The following is a 14,908-nucleotide window of genomic DNA, read 5'->3' as shown; positions in this document are numbered from 1 at the left end:
GCCCCTAATAATATGAACTTCAATACGAAGAGCCTCAAGTTCAAAATGCAAATTAAAATCATCTCTTTTTTTATTGAATCTGCAAATCAGAAAGATAGACTTCTACACTTTTGGTTTACTTAATAAATATGTCTACCCCTCCAATAACAGTTTCGGAATTGTTTGCCTAAGCATCACTTGGAGAAGAAACACCATTCACAATAAATGTGGAAATATCAACATTATAATTGTTGGCCTATGATTTGCACAATTAAATGTATTCAAGTCATAGATATCAAGGCATATTCCTGCACTTAATTTTTTTGCAGATTATCTGCAGTGCAAGCAATCTGCAGCAATATCTGTGACGTGCATATTTTACTTTTATCTCCCTTTGTTTCTCCACATGGAGAAAAGCCTGTTGCAATGCCCATGAAAACAAGGCAGTATTTGGGGCACAACTGCACCCTATTTGCAAATGTATTCCAAACTAATGTTAGGTGTGCAAATATGGTGGCAAAAGTCACTTGGAAAGTTTGTAAATACCTACATAACCAAGTTATGATTCTTGCCATCATTTGCATTGGCCACTACTGAGAAACACCCAACTTCCTCCTGAATATTTGACTTAGTACCTCAGCACATTCTCAAAACTTTACTGTAGTACCAAGTGAAATGTAAAAATTAGAATTTAAAATGTAGCCACAAAATTAGTTGTGCATCAAATACCAGAAAAACAAAGATTGAGAATAGAAGGGGAATGTGCCTGACAACATGTCACAACTGCTAACCAAGCCCAGATAACACAATGCAAGCAATTTTTAGACAGTTCAAAACTTTCGATATCCTACCCAGTGTTAAAAAAGATTTACCCTTTTAACTACCACCCTGAGAACAATTTCATCATCATTAAATATAATAATTGTGCTTTGATTATCTAAACAGATTACATTTTTAACAGGTTCTAGCTGCACAGGGAAGGACACTAATGCCACATTGGTTTTACAGAATCAAGTCACAATAGAAATGGCCTATTGCTGCCTCGACAATTGAGCATTGTCTTCATTAGAAAGGAAGGTTAAAGTACAAGCTCTATCAAATAGGGATGTCATTTTGTTCCAGAAGATGGATGCCATCACTGAGAATGGTCTATAATTCCAATGCGTTTTAGAAATCTAAAGAACCTCCCACGTCTTTTGAGAGTAGTCCGTCTAATGTAAGGAGAGGGTTTGATATGAAGTGATTTTTAAACCAACTTTATCAATAACAAAACATTATAAAGTATGCCTTATTATAAATAGAGAGTGATTTAGTTAGCAAAGTCTTCCTAGCAACTGAAAATATGTTTTTATGTATAAAATACTGTGGCTTCATACAACCTGAATTGAAAGAACGCATCCCTTTCCCGGGCAAAGATACAACGTGATTTGAACATTTATAGCACAGAGAACCCCAGGTTAATAATAGCTACACAAATGTGCTTCTAACCCCAATCTCCTAGATTGGATCAGTGTTTAAAACAATTTGCTGCTTGTCTTTAAGGAAAAGGAATATTGGTTCTCTCAGCTCGTTCTCACTTAAAACCGATCAATTTATTGGCAATCCTGATTTGTTAACAATATTGTTCGGTTATGTCAGTTATAGACAGATGATACCTGCATCTCATTTCATGGCCTAAAATATACTTCCTGCATAACTAGTCAGCCATACTCAAAATATTTGCTTCTAGGAACACAATTTTATGCAGCCTACACTATCTCTCTGCTGCTAATAATCAGAATTTGATTATTCTGCATTGTCTCAAAAACCTACTGTAGAAATTGCTTTAGCCTACGATTCATTAGCCTTCAGACTCTACCGAAAACACAATCGTTGAAATGCAGTGGGAATCCTATTTGGAAATTTCCTACCTATAACATTTGTCTTGATATATATACAATCTCTTAGTCTGTTTCTATCACTCAAACTTTGATTTGTAGAAAATATAAAATTATTGTTTTTTTTTTCCAGAGTTTTATATAGCGCGAACTAGACCCGAACTGAATCAGGTATCAGAGCGCTTTACATAGCACCAGTTACGTTACATGAGGACACACACTCATTTTAGGCACAGGGAGAGGAGGTGATTTGCCCAGAATCACAGGAGTTTTTTGGCGTCGTTACCGAGACTCGAACCCAGATCCCCAGGTCCGAGGTCGAGCGCCCTGCCGGTTAGGCCAACTCCTCTCCCCATTATTATTAATGTCATTATTAATGTCTATTGCTCTCAATTAAGTTTCTTTCTTTTGGAAAGATATCCAAAACACTCTTTTTTTCCCCGCATACTGGAATGGTACATGTTGCAATCGTATTTGAATACTTATATAATGCTAGATACAATGGAGCACCCCTGGCACAGAAGTACCGGGAAAGGCTTAAAACAATATAAACAATGAGGCCTTCAATCTTAGCTTTCCTACTGCAACAATTTTGGCTTTGAGACTGCATTTCACCTCAAGTTAGGGGTTGAGCCAGGTGGTTGGTATCATTAAGCCAAAAGACAGGGGGTTTACATTATAATTTTTCAAGCACAGCCAATATTGCGGGGAATTATCAGGACATTAGCCCCTGCGTTGCATTCTTTCAACCTTGATGTGTTTATTATCTGGGAGCCAACTGAATACATTAACTAAAGATAAAAATTGAATTAAATTTAAATTATGTTAAAACCAAGGATTTAAAAACATAAGAAGTATGTATTAAGTCAATGTTCATGAATAGTGACCATTACCAAATTATTCCTAAACTGGAAACGATAGACACACAAAAGAACACCAAGATTTTACTGAAGCCTATTTTGACTTATGAATGTACCAATTCCTTAATAATTTCCAACAATGTCACATCAACAAACGCACTACTTTTGCACCAGAAACTGTAAATGTGCGGAGCAATTATTCAAAAACAGTGTCCTTCTTTCATTCTATACAGTTAACTCAAGACACATTTTTGATAAGCCATGGGCGCTGCAAAATAATTTAGAAATACATTACAAGAGGAGAAAAACAAAACAAACAACCAATTATGGGTGAACCACAATATCCTCCTGCAATCTGACAGCTCTGTAGGCATTACTGTTCAGCACATATACTGAGGCAGAGGGACTTGAGGGAAGCCTAGACTTCAAAGTGTTAGCTTTCAGAAACTCTTCAGCCTCAACAAAAAAACTCTCTGGATATAGTGCAGATTTGCCATTTTGTTCATTGATTTTGACAGTGTTTCTGACTCTGACACAGTCCACACTGCACAGATGGCGGATAGAGGGTTTCATTTGACAACAATATTTACATATTGTATTACTCTGTGTCGAACCATAGTCTCAATCTTAAATGTCTAGATACATCTGCTTCATTACAAACACATTATGTTTTAAAATTTACTCAGTTACTATTGGTGCAGCGCAAAATTGCCCACTGTTAGAAATGGGATTTCTGGTTGGCTAGGGCATGTGCCTATGCCAGTCAGAAACCACCACTCTAGTCAGGACAAGGGAGTTACACGCTGAAGATAACCACTTCTCACCCCCTTGGTAGCTTGGCACGAGCAGTCAGGCTTATCCCAGAGGAAATGTTTAAAGCGTTTGCGCAACACACACACACACAGCAGCAACACACTTGGCACACCACAAAAGAAACGCCACACAAGGTTATGTAAAAATAGCCTATGTATTACTCATAAAACACATTAGAACCATAATATCACCACTCACAGTTAGTGAAAACAACCAGTAACTACTGGTGAAGGTGCGTCTAGCATACCACATTAGGCATCAAGCATGAGGGATAAACATATTAGCACTTCCTTGTATAGCATGTTATGCAAGACAATCACATTAGGCCCATCTTAGGCCGGTACCTCATCAGCAGTTCACGGAAATCACTTATTAGGTGCACCCTTACCATCACTGCATAAAACATTATAGGCACCACGACTCCAATGACGATCCCTTCGCCGCTGCTTCCTGCAAGACCGGAGCAGGACCCGGAGTGGAGTCTCCGTCGTCGTCTGTGGAAGGCAGCTCCGCCCACAACCAGGCAGCTGCCGCCTGACCTTCATTTCACGGTGATAGGTCCCTCCCACCACCAGGCTGAGGCAGCATGGGGGCTCTCCCTTTCCTTACGAAAGCCCAGCCCAAGTCCAGGCATCCTCCACCTGTCTTGCGCTTCGTGGTGCGGCTGCTCTCGCCGTTCTCACCGCAAGAGCCCTCTTCTCAGGCTCAACAAGCAACGGACACAACGCCCGCTACGCTCTTCGGGTGAGGGCACAGCGATGTGGGGCAATTGGCAGCCCCCTCCTCACCCTTGGTTCTTGGATCCAGCCAAAGTGTGCCGCTACACCGCAATCAATGAGGGGAGACAGCAGCCCAGCGGTACCCTGGCACTATCTCTTGCCAGTCCTGAAGCAGGAACTGAAGCAGGGAATTGAATCAAGAGTTCACCATGCACTGGATTTCAGGCCACACAGGGCAGACCTGGGCCCAAGCAGGCAAGCTCACAGGGCCCTCCAGCAGAGGGGACGTCCTTTGTGGCGGTTCCTCCTGGAGCCCAGCAGTCCTCCTCAATTCCAAGTAAGCACAATTTCATGGGGTCGCAGCCCCAATATTTATACCACTTTTCGTCTTTGTTCTGCCCTGACACAGGGCACTGGACCTAGTCTAAACCAGTTCTGGGGGGGAACTTAACAAGTGCACATCAGTCCCATTTGTCAGTGTAGGCTCTGGCCCCAGACACTACACAGGGGGGCGGAGCCAGCATTGTGTCAGGCAGGCACAGTCCTATTCAGGTCCACGTGCTTCTCCTCCACTACTCCAAATGCAGATCGACCTATTCAGCCTAACGTGGACTCACCCAGACCCTCTGGAGCCACTGCACCTCCCCAGCCTCTGTCATCCAGAGCCAGATATGCAACACACAACAGGGAGGCGCAAAGACAGATAGCACACAAATGCCCACTTCTAAAAGTGGCATTTGTAAAATAGTGCTAATAAATCTGCGAACACCATTATGCAGCATTTATTACCACTATTCCAAACATACAAAACTTGATCACGCTACTCCTCTCATGTCAGGAATTAACACTGAAACACATATCAGGGAATACCCAATCCATTTCCATGAGAGGGCAGCCTCACAGTAGTGAGAAACCAAAATGGCTGTTTGTCACTACCAGGACATGCCACAGAGTTAAGGCACATGTCCTACCTTTCCCCCACAGCGCACTCTGCCCATTGGGCTAGCTAGGGCCTACCTTAGAGGTGACTCATATGTAGTAAAAGGGGAGTCACAGACGTGGCACCCACTTTATGTGCCACATCACAGCGGCAGTAACCTGCGCGCGTAGGCCCTGCAATGGCAGAGGCCTGAGATAGGTCTGAAAGGCTACCTTGGTGGGTGATAAAAGTTTCCCTGCAAGCCCATCAGTAGCATTTAATTTACTGGCCCCAGATATATGAGATACCACTTTACAAGGGACTGATAGGTAAATTATAAACGCCAAACAGGTGTAGACCAATCTTACCAAGTTTACCATAGAGAGCACATGCACTTTACACTGGACAGAAGTGATAAAGTGCCCAGAGTCCTAAAACTACCAACACCAGGTCATAAAAATTACCAGGAGGAAGGCAAAAAGTTCAGGAATGACTCTGCAAAAAGGGCCAAGTCTAACACCCACCCTTTACACATCACAAATACGTCACAAATACTTAACAAGATACATGATATGAACATGCACATTTTTTGTGTGTGGTTTAAAGATTACTTTAAATGTTGCACTTTACATCATTATTAAAGAATGCATTCACTGTAGGCTTAGAGAATGTACTCATATTATGTGTTTTAACTGAATCTGATTAAAAATAAAAAAAACATCCTTACTTAATAAATAATGCACTTATATAGGTGAAATTAAACTTTTATTATGTGTGCTTTAATACCTTGAATGACATTTGTTGATTGGCAAACCACATAGAACCCATCCTCATGTATGTAGAGTGTGATTTCACTTAAAACGATAAAAGTTATGAGATGTGTGGATTAATATTTAATATACCTGATTTTTTTCCTCATAATTTTATATAGTGCAAACTTGACCGGAATGTATCAGGTGTCAGAGCACTTTACATGAGCACTGGCTGCGTTACACAAGGACACATTCATTTTTTATAGACTCAGGGAGGTTTAGTGATTTGCCCAGAATTACAGGATGTTGAGCGTCATTGCTGAGACTCGAACCCAGTTTCCCAGATTAGAGATCGGCTGCCCTAGTCGTGAAGCTACATTCTCTCCTCGATTTAAATGTGGTTCTTAGTTAAACTTACACATGATTATGTTTCAAGACTTACTGAATGCTACATGTAATTTTAATACAATGCACTAGAAACTTACATTCATTTGTGTTTAAATGTGCACATGCATATTAAATGTGCACCATTGAGTGAATACTTTAAGTTGTCCTCAGAAGGCTTGTATTTCACCATGCTGAATAAAAGCACTTTTTCACTTTCTTCTAATGTGACATGGCCTACAAGTATTCTCACATGTATTGTTAGTTGAAGAATAGATACATTACTGTACTATATATAGCGGAGAGTGTCTGAGAAGACGTCCATGACGAAAGAACACGAGGAACCAGAGCCTCAATGGAAAGGCCTATTCAGTAATGTTTTGAACTAACCTGTGCGTGAGAAGGCGATGTAGTTCCCATGTCTAGTGTGAGACTTCCCCTGATGTTGCAGTCTACGACATGAGAAATGGATGAGAACAATGGCCTCCTGATGATGTGCACAAAAGGGTGTTACCTAAAGGGCTTTGTGTGTTATAACTTAATGTTCACACTGTTGGAGATTCAGATGCCCTTTAGACTGCTTTCAGATCCCTTTTGACATTCCTTCAGAGACTTTCCCCTGAAAGCTTAAAGAATTTTCCCTGGACTCAGAGATTTATACCTCTATGCTTCCTTTGATTATTTCTTAAGTGTGGCTTAGGCTAACACTTACTCTCTGATCCATAGAAGACACTTGACGGAGCTTCTTAAATGCTGACACCTTCGCTACTTATTTTTCCTTTGGCTTGTTTTAATTTCCTTTATGCAAATTTCTGATTTAGAGACTTCAGATTTTAGGAACTTTTCTCTAGGTAGTCTAGACTAATTAATGCATAGGCAACAACACTTGTGACTCTTTTCTGGGCACCAAATATTGTTTTGAATCTTTTGTATTACTGTGACTGATGGGCTTGGTTGCCTTATATTTGTCTGCCTTAATTTATGCTGCAGGCCTGCCTCTTGCTATTTTCAATTTCTATAGCATGGTTTTAAGAGTTGTGCATATGTCCTTGATTTTGAATTTGTAATAAACCTTCTTAGCCCTAGCTACTGATTCCTGGTCCTTATTGTGTAGCTAAATAGGTTGCACTTTTAATTGAATTTGATTTTTGTCGATGTAACTCCCATCACCTCTCAGTCAGAGAAAAAAGGTCAATCGAAGGAACAATGGTAAGCAAGTGGGCCCAGAAAACGCTGGATCACTATCATTCCATTTCTATGAAAAACACTGTTCATACATGTCACTTTTGCACTCACTGACTGCAACAAAGAAAACGAACCTTCTTTATGGGCAGGAATTGATTGAGCTAAAATTATTTTATAGCTGAAATGGCAACACATTTCACTTGGTAGGGCCCTTAATAACATAAGACCGTGGCAGTGACTCTTTTTTGAAGCTTTCATCATATGTGGAACCCTAAAGAAAATCATTGACTGACCACTGAAACTGGAGGAGCAAGAAGTCAAATTTAAAAGAATAACATAGAGAGAGATTCACTTGAGAAAGCAGCACCGGTGCCAGAAAGAGCTCAAATTATGACTTCTGGTTACAACCAGTTTTAATTTGTAAAAAAAAAAAAAAAGAAAGAAGTGCAGGCACTCAATATGTTTGGAGCTCACTCTGGCACTAGTGAATGCTTGTGTTGCTGGGCAACAGGGTTTCCTAGCCTTGATTTTATCTCATGCCCCTTTAATAACTCCCTCACCCTGCACTTCCTGTGTCTATATTTCACTATTTTTCATCCCTATTTTCTCACTTTGTCACTGGTTTCCTACTTTTCTCATAACTCGGCCTCCTTCCTGTTCTGTCTTTCCCTCTCTTGCTCTGGGCCAACACATGGTGGAGACAAATAAGCCCAAGTCCCCAAAAATAAATGCAACCACCGGCAAAAATTAAGCACTGCTTTAAGGATCTGTTGATTAGAGGTAGATGTTGTAAAGCCTACTGATTGGTCTAAATAATGAACTTTGACATGTTAAAATAGAGGTGTTCAGCTGTATGCCATCTTACTCAAATGAAATTAGCCAAACGTTCTACCTGTATTGATGCAAAGTTGTAATTTTATAAAAGCACCACCCAGGTTCCTTTTCTATAATTAATATGTCTTCTTTTTTTCGTTCAGCCTGGGTATCTGTCTCAATATTTCACAATTTTAAATGTTGGCAAAGCTTGAGAAACCTTTTTATTTTGTATGTGGTTGGCTCTCACCGACAAGATTTTTCAATGATGAGTGGTTGCAGTTTTTATGTAAATTGAATGGTAAATAAAGAGCAAGATGTGGTAGAGTGCTGGATGGTGTAGGAATCACAACGTATGTGTTAGAGAGCAATAGGCACTCACACAGAAATCATTTTTAGCAATATTACTATTATATACATAGTTTTACAAGAAACTGTTGTGTTTGTCGTTGACCAGTCTTTGTTTTCCTAATATGTGCTGATAGTAAAAATGGTTGCTGCATAAATCACGTCTCCAATTTGTGATTAAGATGATCACTTTCAATCATGATAGTTGGGAGGATTGGATAACTATCGGATGTTGATGGATCAATGAGGTTGGATTCGAATGTAAGTGTGGTTGTTATGATGAAGACCAAACTCTTACCATCATTAAATAAATGATATGAACTCCATTACACATGACAAAGTGTATAGGTTCTTTCTTAGCATCTTTGGAGTATAGAGGGCAGGCTTCAGGTGTATTTAAAATGAAGCTGAACAGATAACTACCTCGCTCGCCTCCACAACTCACAAACGTAGCATTAATGTGGAGTCATGTAGGCGGATTCAGAGGGGCCTTTAAAAAATAATTAAGGAATTAAAGAGCCTGTTTAGCAATTGATACATCAGACAAAAAATACTTTCTACCTGAAACTCCTAACGCTTCAAAAACAAACCAAGTCTTTGTTGTGATTTTGGCCATACCAATATAAATGTTCATTACTGGGTAGAAGAAACCTCAAGGAATAAGTTATAATCTGTTTTCCTCATGCAGAAGGCATTCTAGAAAAAAATGGCTTGGGTCACCATCAAAAGTCAAGAATGTATAAACGTCCACCTCACATCGAATCCAGCAATGGTCCTTCAAGCAACTAAAATATGATGGGTGCTCATTGGGAATACAGGACCACACATTCTGCAATGCTTTAGATCCATTCTCTAGAAAAAAAAACTTCCTACAATTCTACAAAATGTTCAAGACAGAAAATGTTAAGGTGTCCTTTTACTAAAACGTGCTCTATTCCCAGAGCAGTGCCTGAAGATTCACACTCACGGGGCTGTCCACCCATTGGACTAGAGTTTATCTAATTTGGCTCTAGACCTGTGTATGGTTTTCTGACTGTACTGTTGTGTCATGTTTTAACTGTTGATGATGAACTTCACCTCACCTCGTTGAATCAATTTACTCCACAGATCATACCACAACAAAAATGGAGTATGATATATAGGAGCCTGCAATCCCAGTATAAACTCTCATCTGTAATTTCCTTGTTTCAATTGAGATGACATCATGTAACAACAAAATGTGATAACTGTTCAAGTGTACTATGGTATCACAGCTGAATTGTGATATTATAATGTTGGTTTCCATAGTCGTCAGAAAAACTGAAAGGCAAATCACAGATCATAATTACAGGCGAGGTTAACAAGGAAAACAAGATCTGGCTTTTCATGTTTTTTTAATCTGTTTTTGAAAAATGAACAGTGATTGGCAGACAGGAGACATTTATGCCAGCATGTTTACTTTTTAAGATGCTATAAATCACTCAAGGAAAGATAGAATCTCCTTTTATGTTACTACATATTCTAAGCTACAACATGTTTAAATCTGATACATATAAAACTGACTTTTATATCTTTTTGCAAAAAAACACTAACTGCTTTTTGTGTGTTTAATTTTGCACTACAGATTCCACTTTTATTCTTCATGTTTGCAACCTACTTTCTCTTTTATATGAAAGGGCAAGACATAAAGGATAAAAGCAGTTTGTGAGATGGGTGATTGCGTGACCCTGTATTATAGGGAATAAAATACCCTCTGCAGTGCAGTACAAGTATAACTTTACTATGCTATACATGCAAGATACACATCATGTATTGATATAATTACTATCAACATAAAACACAGAAAAAAGCAGGGCATTAACATGCCTTGGTGAAAATGTTGTGACAATTACAAAATTAAAATTACCTGTGCTTGTTGGTGAGTTTATTTCCTGCCTGATGTTTCTCACTGCTTGGCTGACTGCCCGCGCTGTCTCCCGCTGAGGTTCCAGAATGTCCCGGTATTTGGAGACCATGAGCACAGAAATAAAGTATACAACAGCTAAAGCTAAAAACTGAGCCTGCTTGCTGTCATCCTGCAATGAGAGACAAAAGGTGGAGAGATATTTATTTTACTAAAGGTACCACCTATTGCAATTACACTTATTTATACACAGCACACTTAAACCTTAAGACATTTGTTAGAAGCCAAGTGACAAGTCCTTTGTAGCTTTCAGTGGCAGTATTTACTAATCAAGTCTGTCAAGATTGCTGTTAGCTAAAAGCCACAAAAATACATGATAGATTGTATTATACAATGATAATTAGTGAACCCGAAAAAATTATTTAAAATCGTAATATTCATCGCCATGATAAAAAGGCAGCCATTTGAAAATGAAAAGAAGAATACACCCCCCCTCCCCCACTTCCTAAATACAAATTTCCTACTTTACAGCAATTCGGAAATATTTTAGGAGTACATATGGAAACTTGTGGTGTAAAAAAGAGTGCTTAGGTGCATCACATTTTTACATACAGAATGTCTACAAGGCAAACCTTTCCACATGTGGGAATTCAATGCAAATGTGAAATAGAACATTTAAATGTTTTTGGTTTCTCTATAGGGAAATAATTGTTGACACTGAGAAACCCCTTCCCTGATAAACCAGTAATTTTCTGAGTACTCTTGTCCAGTTCTCACTATGTAATCACAATTACTCCTCACCTAAACATTTTGAACGTACCAGAATTTCCAGGGTTGGAAACTTTCTGTAGATTGCTGGTGAACACCAAAAACATAGAAGTTTATCACTGTCCAGCCCTGGTCCAGGTGAGCGCACCCAAAAATGTCCAACTCTTCCTCCATTATACTTTTGTGTTTATAAATACTCTTTGAGTGTGGAATATTTTGTGCACCACTTAGATGTACAAAATGCTTTCAGGATCAGCACTGGAGCTTTTGTAGATAAATTGTGTGTCTTACCGCTAAGGAAATTTTTCGTGACTTGTAAAATAAAGCATAGTTAAAGCCCGCTTGATAAGCCAAAAGGACGAAGATAACACACTAACTACTACATGGTTTATTTACCTCAAGCTCAGCATGCCTACTGAAAGCCATCCTACATGCATTAGTTTGAGTCGCCATTGAGGCAAAACAATCTGGTCCGATCATACATCCACTGTGTTTTTATAAATAATTCCCACAGTAAAGGTGGCTTCACCTTTAAAGCCATTTATTGTAGCTCTCCCACAGAATATCTGTCACTGGAAGAACCAGACCCACCACAAACATACCCTTCTCAGACTGACCATCCCCAAAGGGAAACAAGCATTTTCCTGCACATCCCTAAGAGCCTGGAGGTCTCTTTCAGGCAATGTTTGCCATCCTACACATATTTTCACCTTCACAAAAGGCCTAAACAAATTCTATTCAACTCCTTCCCCAAGTCTCATCACGCACGCCAAAGTTGTTTCTCTTGGTCCTTCGCACGTTCCCTGAATTTGTGCATATTAGTAGCCTCCCACACAAGCCACACAATCAAAAGCTCTCCACAGCCCTTTGAACTACGTTGCTCCACAGCAATACTTTGAAATAAATGAAACACTAAACAAACAAGCATTGACCAAGCCAATAGGTCTTAACTTTGGGGTTTCTTGGCTTTGCCAGTGCCTTTTGGCACTGCTCTACAGCATCAGGGTTTTCCGGATAACGTGCAGCACCAGCAATAAACAAACAAACAAGTAAATAAAATGCCATTATGATGCAACCGCTGCATCCATGAAGTGAGCATGCTCGTGTGTCAAAATGCATGTGTGTGCCAGTAGAATGACCTGAGTGTCATTTGCTTTCATTTTTTATTTACTGATCCAAGATAATGCATGGCACTTGGATCTGTAAATGAAAAAAAAAAAATTTAAGTGCTAAAGCACAATTATTTTTATGAGAAAAAAAAAAGAACCATGGGAGCATAGCGGTGGAGTGAATGGGGGAGTTTGTGAGTCCAAGGAGTAGAAAAGCATTGCACATGAGAGAGAGCAAAACTGGAAGAAAAGAATACATGAGTGTGAGGGGGGGGAGAACACAGATTGCAGGGCGGGTGGGGGACAGAAGAACATAGGAGGGGATATGAACACATGAGAGAGAAGCACACAAGGACATCAAAAGCCATTCAATAATAGCCAAGCAAACGAGAGTGATAGATCTTTTGTAACCAGACATCATGTGCTGTCTGGTAGGCTCAACCTAAAAACAAACAGTCCCTGTCATGTAAATCGTTGTCGAAGCTGCACAGCGTAATAATAATTCACCATGTGTTTTTTTTCACTGTTGAAAGTAATATTTTCATAAATAATAATTTAAACAACATATTAAAATACTCCTGAAAGCTTTTACCCCCAACAAATCTGAATGCCAGTGAGACAAACCTGTTTACATGATGTGACGAATACTATCAAGAAAACCTAACATTGCCAGTACAAATATGTATACAGTATAGGACCCCAAGTGTCATACAAAGCCTTTGCATCTCTGAGCAAGCATCAGGTTGACCAGTCTACTTTAGCAGCAAAAGACTGAAGTTCAACATTCAAGCACACACAATATATGTGAATGTTTGTAGAAACAAGGCGAGAAGTAACAAAACCAAACTGGTTAGAATAACATTTATATTATTAATCAGAAATGTCCACAATGACTATGTTACTGGGTGAAAAATTATACCTAAATAAAAGTGTAAAACCAAATTAGAAATATAATACATTTAGAAAAACAAACAACCAGAGAAATCTGTTTTCCAGTTCTACAGCAACCAAAAGAGAGCAGGAGTTCACCTCTGGAGGAGGCAGCAGGAGACTCCTCCAGGGGTGTGGATCAAAAGGAAAGGAGGAACAAAACACATAAAGGTTCATGTGTGGGAATGGAAGCAATACCTGAAAAAATATATATGGGGGTTGCCAAGGGGCATAAAGCTAGACTAAGGGCCGAAAAGGTCGAAGAAAAACCACCCCGACACCACAATAAGGAATCGGCTGAAGGGTAAGTAATGATGGAGACGGAGAGAAACCAGAACAAGAGAATTCACAAAATACATATTGGGTGCCCATAAAATAGGGAAATTAAAATTTGGTTGTTACCCTATTTTATTTCTCTCTCTCGCCCCTCCCAATAACAAAGAGTAGCAAATTTAGAAGAAGGCACCGAAACCAGGAATAACAAACCTAGGGAAAACATGCCAGAAGGGCATTAACAAGGCTGGTTGGCTCGCCTGGTGAATGATGTTTTGCCTTGTATGGTGGCGAATACGAGAGAAACCGTTTTGAAGATGGGGCGCCACATCTGTTTGCATCAGGCTTCCTTTCCTGTATATTCTCGTACAACAATAACAAATATCCTCCGAGCATCTTATGAACTTTAAAAAAAAAATAAAGATATGCCTGTACTTTATTCTCGGTTTCAGGTGCTGAAAGTACACGGCGCTCGAGTCCTCTTAAAACAAATGGAAGCATAGCAAATAGGTTTCAATTAAAATCTAGCAACAAAAATAAACATGCAGTGTAAGTACCGATTCTCCAGAGAGGCTAGAAATACAACATAGCTGGGGCATTGCTAACTTAAAAAAAGCGTACGGTGATAGTAATTTTTGATACTAAGAAATAAAACGTCATCGTAGAAAACATTCCCAGAGGCTTTTCATATTTCACAATTTTGATGTCATTTATTGAAGTGCAGAGCAACTGCATATTTAACAAAGGGGAGTGATTCAATTGAAGGAATATGAAAAAAGACTCTTCAAAGCGAAGGGCCGGCAATATTCAGAGGTCGCTCTATTAGTTTGTTCATATGTCTACAGTTCGGCAGCTTGGTTTTGTGATCTAGGTCACATTGCCGTCTGGTGGCCACTGGAGGAACTGCTGTTTGCTAAACTCAGCACCATCTCTGAATTTCCTTTTCAGTTCGGGTGAGACACAAAGATAAAAGCATTTTATTAAACTGGATCTTCAAATTCTCTGTGTAAACAACTCCAAGGTGCATAAGCGCTAGATCTGAAAATTCCTTGCGCTAACCAGCTCAGCTTAAACGTGCCAAATTTTGTGTCTAAGATATGGAGTGTTTGAGAAGCTATATAAAAACCAAACGCATTAAAGGTTTTACTATTTAGTTCGTTTGAAGAAAAAAAAATCGAACATGAAATACAGTATTTGTTTTTTTTTAAAAAAAACAGTAAACAAAAATAATATTACCTTTCAATGAAATTACACGACAGCCTTTGAACAACAAGCTGCCTTTATATAGTGCAGGTTA

The 14,908-nt window shown here is 39.3% G+C and overlaps 1 protein-coding gene across 7 annotated transcripts in view; it reads right to left on the bottom strand.

Moving 5' to 3' along the window:
- The window catches only part of NBEA (neurobeachin), a 1,787,704-nt gene that overhangs the window by 1,032,227 nt on the left and 740,569 nt on the right, over positions 1–14,908 (bottom strand). For all 7 annotated transcript variants that reach the window (XM_078657170.1, XM_078657173.1, XM_078657172.1 and 4 more), the window contains one exon: positions 10,535–10,703. In XM_078657170.1, the coding sequence (XP_078513296.1) occupies positions 10,535–10,703 (169 nt within the window). The remainder of the gene's footprint in view (positions 1–10,534; positions 10,704–14,908) is intronic.

The sequence above is a fragment of the Lissotriton helveticus genome, chromosome 8 (assembly GCF_964261635.1).
Source record: "Lissotriton helveticus chromosome 8, aLisHel1.1, whole genome shotgun sequence".
Taxonomy (NCBI): Eukaryota; Metazoa; Chordata; class Amphibia; order Caudata; family Salamandridae; genus Lissotriton; species Lissotriton helveticus.
The sequence above is the reverse complement of the archived record's forward strand: the minus strand, read 5'-3'. Positions and strand labels throughout refer to the sequence as shown.